General features: G+C 33.9%; 1 protein-coding gene across 7 annotated transcripts in view; it reads right to left on the bottom strand.

Moving 5' to 3' along the window:
• The window catches only part of SMCHD1 (structural maintenance of chromosomes flexible hinge domain containing 1), a 77,609-nt gene that overhangs the window by 2,724 nt on the left and 60,523 nt on the right, over positions 1-14,362 (bottom strand). For 6 of the 7 annotated variants that reach the window (XM_026070555.1, XM_026070556.1, XM_026070554.1 and 3 more), the window contains 9 exons: positions 10,697-10,823; positions 10,382-10,501; positions 8,859-8,944; positions 7,676-7,798; positions 7,221-7,411; positions 6,269-6,378; positions 4,843-4,913; positions 2,896-3,067; positions 718-876 (listed from right to left, as the gene is read on the bottom strand). In XM_026070555.1, the coding sequence (XP_025926340.1) occupies positions 718-876; positions 2,896-3,067; positions 4,843-4,913; positions 6,269-6,378; positions 7,221-7,411; positions 7,676-7,798; positions 8,859-8,944; positions 10,382-10,501; positions 10,697-10,823 (1,159 nt within the window). The remainder of the gene's footprint in view (positions 1-717; positions 877-2,895; positions 3,068-4,842; positions 4,914-6,268; positions 6,379-7,220; positions 7,412-7,675; positions 7,799-8,858; positions 8,945-10,381; positions 10,502-10,696; positions 10,824-14,362) is intronic. The other variant, XR_003254335.1, reaches the window with a different exon arrangement.

Below are 14,362 nucleotides of genomic sequence, written 5' to 3'. Positions count from 1 at the left end.
ATGAAAACGTTGCAAATAAGAACAAATTAAAAAAAATAACCCTATTGGTTATAAATGGGTCCTGAAACAGTAATATCAAATCTGAAGTAATGCCTAAGACTTGCCATAAATTTGATAGTTACTTTATGTCTGAAACAGAGTTCAAAGTTGATACGTAACATCTTTCTGTTTAATTTACAGATATCACAGAGCAAATACTGATTTTTTCAAATTTATTTTAAAGTGTCTTAAATTATTTGATCTTGACTTAAAATACATTTCTAACTTTTGGAAATGCTATCCTTGCAGAAGCAGGGGTGTTTCTTTTTATAGTACAATGTTTTGTTTGTGTTTCCTTAGCAAAAGCAATTCAGCTCTTTACTATGCAGTCATTTCAAAAAGATTTGCAATGTTCTCTATCACTGGGCAAGCTGGACTAATACTAATAATCTCTTATTAGTGAGATCATAATCTCGTGTTCACAAGACACTAACTGACCACATTTTGTATTATCTGAACACATTAATGGGCAGTGTTGATCTAGGCAGCCCACACAGCATCATAATACATACAGTTTTTCTGTTCTTTCCCTAAAATCAAAAATCTCTAAGCTCTTAAGTAAACTTGGACTTCCTTCATAGTTTGATTTTGTAAGTGTGGAATACATCTGGATGTAGTTAAAAGTTCGCCTCCTTTATACACTGAAGGGTGTTAACAAAATCTAACATAATAACATACCCAGTTTTTGTTCTATTAGCTTGAGGTTTTTCTCTTGTTCAGCAAGTTCCTGTTTTTTCTTTTGCATTTCTGGAGTGTTAAGTGACCGCAGCTGTGAATCAAGATCCTTATTCACATTATCAAGTTTCACCACTGCTGTACGGTATTGCTGAAGAAGATCTAATTGAAGAATAAAATAATAAAACATGGAAGAGTAAATAAGTGGTCATTATGAGTTAGAAGGCTACCAAATACAATTCAGACAAAGAACAAGCTTCAAAACAAAACATATATTTCAAAAGCGCTATTAAAAAACCCTACCCAAACCTACAGTGGGCAAGTGGCTGTGCCTAAAGTGACTGTAGAGAGAGGCTGAAGAATCATTTCCAATATTGTGGGGTTTTTTTCTTTTTAAGAAGGTATCTAGATCAGAGCAAAGTACTACTGAACTCTGAAAATGACTGTGGCAAACAGGCAATTTTTTTTTTTAACATGTCTTTTATGCACTTCAAACTGAATTCCTTACCCTTGATGCCATTAAGTGTGTTTGTAGCCTTTTTTTGCTTTTAGCGCCACAAAGCTGAGGCTTCTGTTACTGACTTGAATTCTAGTCCACCTTGTGGAGAACATTTACTGAGTTTCATTTTGTCACATCTATGAAAATTTAACCGAGGCAGTATCAGTAGACTTATGTGAACAAGGGCTTATTTTGCTGACAAACTTGTTACTCTTGTTAGTACATCAGAAGAACAACATATCTGCGTCCACACATTGAACAAATGTGTGGAGCAATAAAGAAAGGGTTCAAGCCTGTTAGCTCAGGCCCATTCCTTTTACTTTGTGGTGAATGTAAGATAGCTTGCGCAAAGCTTTAACTGAACATTACTGAACACCTTATATTTGCCACAGGATGAAAGCATTCTCACAGATAGTTACTGCACGTTGGCTAAGGCACTGTATATGCCTTACAGTTTTCCAAGCACCTGGTAAGTGTAATCACAGTTTAAGTAACTATTTTCCTTTTAGCTATAAACATACAAGGACAACAATTCACAACTAATATTAAGTCTGCAATTCACTTCAAAACAAGTCTTGTATAATTAGGCGCTGTCCTTCATATGGAACTTCACTATTATTTCCCTTTAAATATCTAGAGACTATCCATGTGGAATTAAAACGTGTCTTTTTCTTGTATCATGATTGTTCCTGTACTAACTGTAAAAATTCCAATTTAATCCACATTTGATAACAATTGAGTTCCATAATTGAAAACGTGTTGATAGACAAATATAAAATGTGCTAAACCCAGCATATTTCCATTTGTAGCTGAAATGCTTACTATGTTATTCTAAGATGTAATATATTTTTACTGAAAGTCCTAGAAAAGACCTTTTTAGTCCTTTTTTCTCCCTCAACAGGTCAATGTTAAATAGTTTTCTCATATATAAGGCTACTCCAATATGCACATGTACACACACATASTATGTATCCCATATTTCTAGGAGTACTGATAAAGAAAAGCTAAATGTCCATGCTTTTGAAAATTAAGTATTAAGAACAACCCTAACTTGTGAATAAGGCTTTCGATGCTTTACAATTCAGTCAGCTATTACATGTCAGAAGCTGCCATCTTTTAATTTCATTACAAGCTGTATTCTGAAAGGAAGAATCTAAGCACATAGAGAAACATAAGCGATCTTGTAGGAAAAACAATGTATCTTCTTTTTAGGGAAATAATGTAAAAGATGTTGTGGATGACTCTGACGAGAATAGGAATTTTTCTACCACTGCTTCACAGAGCTCAACTGCACAGTAAGAAATTCTAAATTGATATATGGCATTCCTGGTGAAGAGACTTGCAGCTTCTATTTCGAAGGATACTGTAATTCAACCAGTCCAACCTCCTTAGGTCTGCTGTTTGAATGACCACCAATGTTTATGCTCTTGTCACTAATAAGACTAAGAAAAGGGGGGAATACCTGATGATTTGTAAAAATATTTTCTCTTTCAGGAAATTTAATAGCTGGAGCTTTTAAGAAAAGAGAAATTCATAAATAGGACATTGTACAAATCATACTTTTTTAAAAATAACTTTACAATAAATTGAATTTTTCCTTCTTATATTATATAAAAAATAGCAAATATATGCAATGAATATAATTTTGGAAATTCTATATTTTCATGACTTTATTAACCTACCTATCTGTCCGGAGAGAGTAGAGTAAAGTTTTGGCATGGGTGCTCCAAATACCATTCCTCTGAGTTTGTCCATTGGAGGAGCTTTATTCTGAAGGCCTCCAAATTTTCCATTGCTGCGAATCCTGTCTCCTTCCCTAGTCAGCAATGTAGGGCAGTGTGTGATTTTTACAACCTACATAGACATAAAAAGTGATATTAAATTAGTAACTCCAAGTTTTCAGGAATGGTGTTGTGAAGCTTTGTATCTTTCAACTACAATGCAGCTGGTTCTCTAAGGGGGATTCATTTCATTTCATGACTTTGCTCTCAAGTAACAGAATAAATATATTAAATTTAAACAGCATTACCAATAATTACGAAACATGGATTTTTTTTGTCCTCATATTTTAAGAGAACGCTGGGGGCAGAATTTAGATCTATAATGGGAGACAGCTCATTATCATCATATACTATGAAGTAATGGCAATAAGTATTAGTTCTGGGAAGAACTGTGAGCACTTATTTGAGGAAGTATCAAAAGGACAGCGGTTTTGTTTATGCACAAAATTCAAAGCAACTGGAATCCAAGGGATTTACCTGTGGTGGGTGATCAAAACAAATGCAGTGATTGACTCACCAAAGGAAATGACCCAGACTGCTTTTTGAGAAGTCAGGAGTGACTGCATACAGAAATTCCTTTTTCTGAACTGACACAGACAGTCAGTCTCCTAAGTATGCTGTTTTATGTACAGGTTAACAACCAAATCTGACTCTCCTGTTTGAATTTGTCGCAATAAGTCATATGTATATATGTAATCTATATATATACAGACACACATATGTACATACATTTATACATATTTTGCTTATAAAGCCAATAGCTTTGGTAACTAAAATTCACTTAATAACATGATTTCTGATGAAACAAACACATGCAGTTTTCACAGTTGAAAAAATGGTAACTATTTGTTCACTTAATGGACATTGAAATGGTGATAATGCATGATGAAATTAAAATATTCATAAATAAGTGAAGCACCTAGTTTTTACTACAACTATATCTATATTTCTGAAATTTTCTTTGGCAAGACTTAAGACATTCTTTGTTCCCAGGTTAGCAGCTAGCAGTAGGCAATAAAAGGGGAATAGGATCACAGAGTAGAAGAGCTGGTCAGGCCCATAGTACAGAGAAGGAAATCAGTGCTGCACTGACTGTAAAAGAATGAAACTGGCATCCAATTTTAGATGTCACCAGAGGTTCCTCATTAACTTGTCATTCTCTTAAGAGCAACCCTACGATGTAATTTCTTATACATCCGGAGAGAAAAAAGAAAGAGCATCTAGCCTCAAGAGCTTAATGTTTAATCAGTACAGTTCTAATTCTAATGCTGAATCAGTATTTCAACTGTAGCAACCTCATAAGCTGAAACAGAAAGTGCCCAGTGTCAGGACTTCCTCAGAGCATATACTCATCTGCTGAAATTTTTCCCATTAAACCTAAACAAAACAGGTCAGAAAAAGGTCTAATAAGTTTCACATCAAGATCTCAGTCATTTTAGTGGATCTCAATTTTCATGACATGCCTCAGATTCCTTCTTTGTAAATACAGGGACTAGGAAACTACTGAAGAACTTGCATTCACACTAACAGCAAAACTACAAATGTCTGGTCTTTAAAAACACAGTCCCATGCTTCACGGCAGCATTCACATAATGGAATTTGTTAAATGGAAATAATCTTGTCAGTGCCAATAATAAAGATTTCATTCACTGTTAAATGCATTGAGACTTATGGACAATAAGCATTCTGGAGMAGATCGTTCACAGATGGAAACACATACGTCATGCAGCATTACAGTTAGCAATCCATCATTCTAAGTTTATAACATATTAAATACGTAACTCTGTCATACTTTCTAAAATAATAACAACAATAATAATAAAAAGTAACCAAAACTATACAACATACCTCTTTCCTGTAATGATTGGCAGCATCCAAGTTATCTATAATGATAGTGTCACCCAAAAGCATCCCGAACACTGAAAATGTAATTTTTTGAACCGTGAAACTTCTCCACAACAAAATAACTTAAGTTTTGAAAAATAAATTCTGGGGCTTCACTATTGCAGCTTTTCAGATGAGTACAAGGGAAATAGTATGTGCACTATCTTTTTCAAAGAAATTTTATTCTGAGATTAAAATGAATATGCAAACTTTTATTTTCACTAAAGAATTTATAAAGAAAGAAATTCAGTATGTTTAATTGCTTTACGACATAAATGACTGTATTTTCTACCAATGCATTCTCTTGATATCTTGTATTTACATTTGTAAAGACCCACATAATAAAATCCTGAGTTTAGGAAATTATATAAATGATAATTTATTTTTCTGCTCCTCTCTGAATAGTGTTCTTGGTTTATTCAGTGGATTATCAAAGAATAAAGCAATCAGAGGTTGACGATACAACTATTTTTTTTTTTCCCTTAAGTCCCTTGTTCGGTTAATAAAAAAAGTGTTCCATAAAAAGTCTAACTTGATGTAGCCTTGCATAAGACACATCAAGATAGGTAGTTTTTAAATTACCTCAGAAAAGCAATGGCTTATCTGGTAGCAGGCGACACAAACAAGAAATTGTAGCTAAAGTCTCTGACAGAGTATCTAACTTTGGGAAAACAAACTGGAATAAAAAGCATTTTTTATTAACATCAGAGAAGAATATTTCAATACTGGGAAGCTGTGAAGTGAAATGAAAAACTTATTGTAATACAGTAATTATTAATAAAGTAATTACAGATTCCAACTCTGGGTATAATGGTTTGGCTCTATCAAATTTAAGAAAAAGGGTGTAGGAGAGGGTAGGTACTGCTATGTTGTTAGAAAGAGCAGGAGGATGAAATTTGCCGGAACTGAAAGCTACATAAATATTAAAAACTTAGTTTTACTGTAAATATTTAGGCATAACATATAACAATGTACAGTTTGGTCTGAATGTATATAAATCAATGCATTGCACATGGAGTAGGAGTAGGACTGGAAAAACATCATGAAATCAGTAATTTCTGCAATAAGAAAATATAAAACTAATATATGGTGGTCAGGTTCTGCTTACACAAGCTTGGGAATACAAACAATGGTGCAGTAATTTAAAAAAGAAAAAAACCTCTACAACATAGTAGAGAAAAATAAGACAGTAGTCTTATTCATTGTTGAAATATTCACAACGGTTGTTTGAAGATTTTTAACACTAATGTCCTGCTCTTTTTACCAGGAGATATTATGATGAAGGTACGCTGATATTTGCAAATGTATTAATGGAGATTACTAAACTATTTATGATTTGTGATGTTTCCGTTTAAGAAAAAAGTTACTAACATTCTTTAATGACGTTTACCTGTTTGACAATGCTCTACATTATCTGGAAATGTTARCAGATCTCTGGCAAATACAGGATTTCCAACAGGTCTGAAGCAGATTTTTCCATTTCTTAAGTGAGGCAAAGGTCTGGTTAAAGAAAGAGGAGGGTGAGGAAGAAGAAAAGAAAGAAATAATTTGTCCTTACTTTATTATTTCTTCTGACAATCTAGCCAGAAATCATAAACTGAATTGAATACATCTCAACACTTCCACATTAGGAGCTAGATGATCCCAACATTAAATAAAATGTCAATTACACAAGGGATGTTTGGGTGAAAAACTAATTTTTATATGTGACATATATGCACCAATTTCATGTGACTAATTTTGTGGGCAAGTTTTAATATGCTCTTTTTAAAAAAACTGAGATTTTGGGCCTTTTAAATACATTTGCACATCAAAACTTTTCTAAAAGTCTTGTCTTTCCAATGTTAGTAGTCATCTTCATAAGCAAACTATTTTCAGGCACAGACAGGATTTTTATATTTTCCTTTATTTTCTAGGAAAACAGATCAATTTATTATTATTAATTTCTATTACTACAGATGATTTTAGGGAATGTGCTCAGCAGTTGGATTTTTTAAAAAAGTTAGAATTTTATTTGAAGCGGTAGAATTATTAAAAAAAAATTGAGTTCCTGATCTAGAAAACATGTAATAATGTTTTTACGGTGAAAAAAACAAATCAAAATTTGTCTTCTCTTTTTAAGAGAAATATCCCATAAAATACAGAAAGACCAATGCACAGTTAAATGCATAAAACTAGGATTTCAGTTAACATTTGAAGTGACACTACCATTGCTATTATTGCTAGGCCAGAAATTTATACTTCGAATCTTTAATACAAGTGAAGCTTAAAAAACAAATTAGGCAAACAAAGTTGAAGAAGTAGGTACTAAAAATGCAGAAATGTCATTGTTTTTTCTCTACCTGTTCCAATCAGGGAGTGTCTTCTTGTAAATAGAATCAAGGGGTAACACTTGCTGTCGACCTTGAGTTTCATCAAAAATACAACGAGCAGCTTCAGTAGTCAGCGTGACTACACAGTCCATGTCACTTGCCAAATGCCAAGAGATAACTTTTGCTGCTTCGTTATCTTCAATTTGTGCTAAATGTGCAATCTGTGCCACAGAAGTTAGAACAGTCAAAACAGAAGCTGAGACCATGTCCCCTTTTCATACTAATCACAATCTTTCTGCAACTGCAATCAGACATTTAAATCCCCTGTTGATGGCCCCTTTAGAAGAACTGAACATCTGATGGGACTAGAATGCTATCTTTTTCTCAGAACTGCTTCCCAAAAATTACTCAGATATTCTGTTAGCTTATTTTTCATCATGGAACCAATAAAACTGATTTGAAGGGCTCTTTGGGACGCAACGCACCTTGCCTAAAATATCCTGGTTGCCTTTCGGGTAATTTGGGAGGGTGCAAGTTCGCCTTGGTTGCTTCATTACTCCTTCTTGATCTATCACTTTCTGTTTTATGAGGGAATCCACATACTGAAGCTGTGAATTAAAACGGAAAGTTAGCAAGCAGATATCAAGCTACAGGAACAGATAAAGTATTTGCTGTTAATCAAGTTACTAATAAAAATATTAAATCCTCTAAAATAGACTCTTATTATATAGGGCACAGTTGCATGTAATCTCAGAGAACAACAAAAGGAGACACTGTAATTGTGGCTATGAACTTTATTATTACTATTTGTTTAAAAACTCCAGGGACTTCACACTTCTTTCTGTCAGGCTCTTTCACAAAGAGCTACCATAGCTTGATTAGAGCCAAACTGAATAAAGTTTGAATTAGCAGGAGGAGGCAATCACAAATGAACAAAAAGAAAGCATTTTAGAAGATGGGAACTATGCTCAGGCCTGAAAAGTTTAGCCAGCAGGGGGAACTTACCCATCATGACTGTGCAATGTGTATCATTGAAAAAGTTAATTTTACTGATTTGCAATTAATTAATATAAAACTTGTGTTTACTTGACCTAAAGGGATAATTTAAATAATTACTTTTTTAAAAATTAGTAGTTTGAAAATGTTCTCTAAAAAGTTTCTTTAAAATAAAATTGGATCTTTGTGGGAAATTAGTAATGAGGATACACTGTACTGAACCTTTCAAATTTATTTTTAGGCCTGGCAATAACATACAAAATGCTCTATTCTGTAAAAACAAGTATTTTCCTTTGGCCTGCTTATGCCAGAAAATGTGTTAGAATACATCCAGTGTATGCTAATCAGGCTGTAACAGCCAGTTTTTAAGACTAGCAGTACCAGTACACCACCAGCAACGGTAGCAGAAAAGCAAAAACACAATCAGGATATTAAAGAGAACTTTTTCTTCTTTTTCTAGCAATTTCTTTGAGAGAGAGGTAGACTAGCAGAACAGTAAAAAAGTTTAAGTTTGCCACTGATTCATAAATTTTCCTCATGGTTTAAATTTTCAAAGTTTTGGTAACATGTGCTTGTGTCCACAGCACTGTGATTCAATAACACACCAATTTCATATTAAGATTTAGATTTACTTTTAAGATGTTAAGAAGTCTAGTAAGAAATAAGCCATACTGTGTTTGTCTGTGGTAAATCAATTTGATGTTTTTTCAGTTCATTCTTCAGGTGAGTTTCTCTTGTTTCAGCTTCTTTAGCCTGACCTGAAATGAATAAAATCAACAGAGAAAAAGGAAATGTGAGAAAGCAATGGAGCATTTCTTAAGCAAAATCTTACAGCTTTTTAGAAAGACCCCACCCACAGTTGAAGGTATCTAAGGTACTGAAGGTTCTCAATTCCAGCACAGAACCTCAGGATTTGTTCACAAAGACCTTGTGATTTGGCCAGATCATAGGAAATTTCAGTAAGCTGCCATCAACTTCAGCTTCCAGAGGCAAAGGCTAGTCCTTAGATCAATCTGAGCATGTAAGTGCTTTTTTCTTTCCATCCTTTAATTACCCTTCCAAATGGTTCTCCAACAGAGGAAATGGTAAGAGGGAAAGGAACAGTGGCAGGTGGCACTACTTCTTTTGTCCCTTACTTTGGACACCATYTTCTGGCTACCATTTTCCCCCACTCTCATATCTGAATTGAAGCAGTTTTGAAAACAAACAAGTAAGCACAGGTGAGTTGCCTCCTGCTCTCTCTATTCAAAAAGATTTATCCATATTTGGACACATTTTTAAGCATAAAGTGTTCTAAGATACTCTCTAGAGATATGCAAAAATCAGAAATGTGAGGCAAAATTCTTTGCTTCTCAGATTAGATTTCAGGAATTTGCATCCATAACAGCAGCATGCAGTAAGCAAGTAACAGAAACCTAGCCTTGTACCAAAATTACAAGAAACAAAGCATCTTCTAATTCCAACATGCTTTATTTACCTTTAAGCGAGTACTTAAAACAAGAATTCAAAATATGTCAAACCAAATAAACCTTCTGATCAACAGGGAGGATTCAAACAAAATAAGGCAAAAAAAAGTTTCCTTTTTCCTCTCTTCTATTTCCATAAACAACTGCCCTCAGACTGCCCTATTGTTTAACAGACTTTATAAGGGATTACATTTCCTGAAGAACATACACATAAATAATGACTATCTACACAATATTCTGGGATACTGTATGTAGGGTCAAATGTGGGGGGAAGAGTATAATAACTATAATAAATAATAACCCTACTATAAAAATGTAGGGTTAATTTTTCAAAAGAAGAATATCTATAGTTCATTCCCTAAAACCATTTTTAGGCAACAACTGTTTAATTTCCAGATGGCTGAGCATTCACACAAGCATTGTAAAGATGGGAGTGTAAGGCAACCATGGGAAAAAAAATCAGACCACTAACTTCAATGTTTAACTTCTCCTTTGACAGTTCTGACATAAGAAATTCTATCTCAAGTCAAGACCTTTCATAGGTAGATCCATCCAATACCTAGATGCTTCCTGCTAACAGAGATGATATACTCCTTCCATTTCTCTCCAATTAATTTATCTCATTATTTCAATGCTAATTTTTCTACCCCTCTTTATATTCTCAGAATCATTAAAGGAACAAAAAGTTTCATTCTCAGGAAATGTATTTATATATTTGATTGAACTTACATTTCATTTCAGTTACAAGCTGATTAGTAGTATCAAACCAATTTCTGTAAACACCTATGGACTGAGATAGTTGGTCTCTCTCCCTTGTAAGTGTTGCCATCTGTTGCTGCTTCTTGAAATCTACATAAAGAAATATAAATACTTTAGAAGAAAACACAGTAACATACTTAGTTTACATAAAACTCAGCAAAAATCTACTAGGTTATTACACAGTTTTGATGCAGTCACAGGATGACTACAACAACTAGAATTACAGACCTAAAAAATAGTTTGTTCTAAAAGAAAAGAAAGCATTTTAGAGTAATTGAAACGTACCATTGTAAAACATAAATGACAGACGGTATGGTTCCAAAGATTTTTTCAAGGCTGGCAGATCTGGCTCAAATACAAGAATATATTCAGTGCTATCTCTTCCAGGACTGTTTTCAGCCAGGACTAGATTCTAGTAAAACAACGATGTATGTTTATATTCACACTTGCGGTAACACACAAAATAAAATAAGCATACTTCAAATACTAAGTCTTATAAAATTAGCTAATACACAATTTCTATAAGCTATGACTACAGTTTTAAATATTGGCTTATAAATGCATTTATATCTAATTAAAAGAATTATAATATAGAGATTTAGCAATAAGTATTTTAACATTTAAGAATTAAGATTGCCATTTTACCTGTTTAAAGAGTCTTGTTATTTTTGGCTATATATTTTATTTAAGAGACACATGCTCAGAAGGAATATTATCTGCACTCTCCTGTAAGCAAGATTTCCTCGGACGTATTTCACACAGCATGTGAACAAATGCATACAAAACATTAAACGTAAAAAGACCAGATGCATAAACATATAGAAGCAAAAACAAACTAGTCCCAGTGCTGAGTTAAAGTTACTGCTGTTACCATGGAAGTAGACAGTAGGTCCCAAATGAATGAACAACGTATCTCGAAAGACTGATAAGAAATCCCATTTCTCAGCAAACCAAACCCTTCTCCTTTCTTTACAAAAACAGGAAATATTATAAAACCATAAAGAATGGTAAACAGAAATAAAATTAGTATAGGTAATATCTAAATGTGCTGTTACTTTGGGAAAGGTATCATGCATAAAATGAATAACGCTTATAATAAAACTCATACTGTTTCCACCTTTAACATGTAGAAATTGCTACTCAAGTGGCCAAATCAAGAGAGGTGGTTGCAGCCTAAAAGAGATAGATATATAACCTTCAAAGACAGTCTTCATGGCTTTTAAAAATATTGCAACTACATATTTCTTCAGGAGAAGTCTGCAGGGAAATAACTTTTCCTTAGAAAATTTATGCTAATTAAAATCTAAACATTTTCCTTCTTCCCTTCATTAAACAAGTTTAGTACTCCTGAACCTCAATGCACAGATGAACATGTCTGATTATCAGCTTCATGATACTGAAGCTAAGTGCACATGATTATACTTTTAGACAAGATGGAACAATTTCAAGGTATTTGAAAAATAACTGCCCCCTCCAATTACTGGTTATATAAAAAATACATTTAATCCTAACCAACAAAACCTTTCTGCATAAGTTGCCTCATGTACAGAGAACTCACTATAAGTTAGACAACTGAAAACTGCCAGAAGAGGGGAATTACTCCCAAAGGAAGAGAGGGGAACATGAGCTACAGTCCAAAGCAATAGTATCTCATCAGATCGCAGCAATAAGACAGCAGCAGAAGGAAAAAAACAACCCAGGAATATATATGTAAAATGAAAGAGTGGCTGCTTGTAAGAAAAAAAAAAAAAAAATTTAAATATGACTGTTAGTTCAGTCATTGAAATAAGACTGGAGTTTTTATGTCACAGGGGCTCAACAGCAGGTTGCTAGTATATGGTAAGAGAAAATTGGCTATTTCTGCATCTGGGAGGAGTCTGAGAAATTACCCAGTTTTTTTATCTGAGGTGGCAGAGGCCACTCAAAGACGTTGCTTTTCCCCTCAACAGTATGAATTTTCAAACATCTGCTCAAATTTCTACCACAGGTTAGACACAAGATTTGTGGAAAAGAGCACTGTCTTATTAGACCAATGATTATATCTGACCCCTTACCTCCACCTTCGCTTTCTACCCCCACCCGCCCCAGAAAAAGGTGCGTGTTCATAAAACGCTTCTCCATCTCCGAAACCTAAGTAGCAAACTTCAAAGATACATACAAGAAGAAAGAAACTGCTTCAAGTTTAATGGGATATGTTAATCATCTCAGCAAATGTAACCAGTAAATGTTAAGGCACTGGAGGCTTCAGTCAGAGAAATAAAAGATCATTGGGGCAGGGATTGGGAGGCACAAGCAAATAATTTATTATTCCTGAAACATGGCTGGGGAACAAGAGAAACTTAAAGTGCACCATAAAATCAGTGAGTCTATTTATTTTATCTGACATCTCTATTCAGTCCACGTTTTTTATTTTTCTAGCTTATTTTTTGTACATATTTTGTCACTTTTCCTTAAGGATCAGTGCAGACCAGAGATTGACAGTGTGTTCTGTGGAAAGTGTTTGCCCACTGTTAATTGCATGTTTCTGTCTTGGACCATTATTGAGAGAATTAATTATGCTGTGCTATTAAGTGTCATTTATATAGTTCCATGAAAGCAGCTGATGTACTGAATAAAACACATTATGACGAGTTCATATGTAGGATCTATGAATTTTAGTAATTCTACTATTTTTTTATTGTGGTGATTTACAAGATCTATTGGGAGGTTTTATATCTGTTGCTGAGGCAGAGTCTGCTTCCATGTGGCATATGCTGATGCTGGTCTGCTGGGAGGTTGCTTCCAATGCACAGTTTAGGAAAGCTGGCTGAGAAAATTTCTTTAAAAGGTAGGATCTTCTTTCAGTACACCTTCTAACTGTTTAATGATTTCCATACATTACAGGGTAGTAAGGCATGTGACAACCAGAGGAATCCAATGAAACAAGGGTTTATTTTTGCTCTGAAATTCATACATGGTACTTCAGCAACTTAAAAAGTTCTCTGTAGGCTGTTGAGAGATATTGTGAGCACTCTCCTCAGAAGAAATGTGTGGTTGTATATTGAACTGTTTTTTTGTGGATTTTGAACAGTTTCTGGTTTTGCGCATGTGCATGCTTTGTGTATCTTTCACATTATAGTTTATATCTACCATTTTTGATGATGCCAACAGTGTCAAGAAGGTAGACGCAGATAATAGAGAAACAATTTAAAAGACAATTACCGAATGTAATGTAATTTTAACTACTGTGTAGTATTCCAGCCCAGATGATAAAGATGTCAGCTATGCCAAAGTAATGTGGTTATTTAAAATCTTTTCCTAGAAGGTACCAACATTTTCATAAGGCAGCTGAGGTGATACCATAATTGATGATGATATTACTCTCAAACAGAATTCACAGGTTTTAGTAAATCAATCTGTATTAGCTTGCTGAAGAAAAAGTGACTGATATGACTTGATTACAATATACAATACTTTCACAGAGAGAAAACATCAGGCACGTATGAGCTCTTTAATCCAGCAAAAAATATGCAACAAAGCAGATGCTAAAGCCAGAGGTTCGAACAGGTTACTTAATCACTGAAACAAAATATCAAGTGAAATGTAGAGCTTTATCTTGAATTCTTCAAATCAGAATAGGATGCCTTTCTGCAAAGTATATATAAGCCTAATTAGGCTTGACTAAACGCAAAGAAAACTAGGTGAAATTAAATTACATACATATGAAGAGGTCAGACTAAATGATTTTAAGATATTAAATCAGAAAAGTATTGTAAGTAAAAAAGTAAAATACCACTAATACTAAAGATTTAATTATAAATTAGTGAAGTGTTCTTTACGTGTGAAGTTCTAATGAGGAAAAGACTTATCCTGGATCACCCCATGTGTCCTAGTCTCTAATGAAGTTTTTCAATCTACTGGTCAACTTCCCTCTATTGACAAGGATAATCAGTTTAAAGAATTACATTCCTT

Source organism: Apteryx rowi, unplaced genomic scaffold (assembly GCF_003343035.1).
Source record: "Apteryx rowi isolate R43461 unplaced genomic scaffold, aptRow1 scaffold_312, whole genome shotgun sequence".
Taxonomy (NCBI): Eukaryota; Metazoa; Chordata; class Aves; order Apterygiformes; family Apterygidae; genus Apteryx; species Apteryx rowi.
Note: the sequence above shows the minus strand (reverse complement) of the source record. Positions and strands in the feature narration are given on the sequence as shown.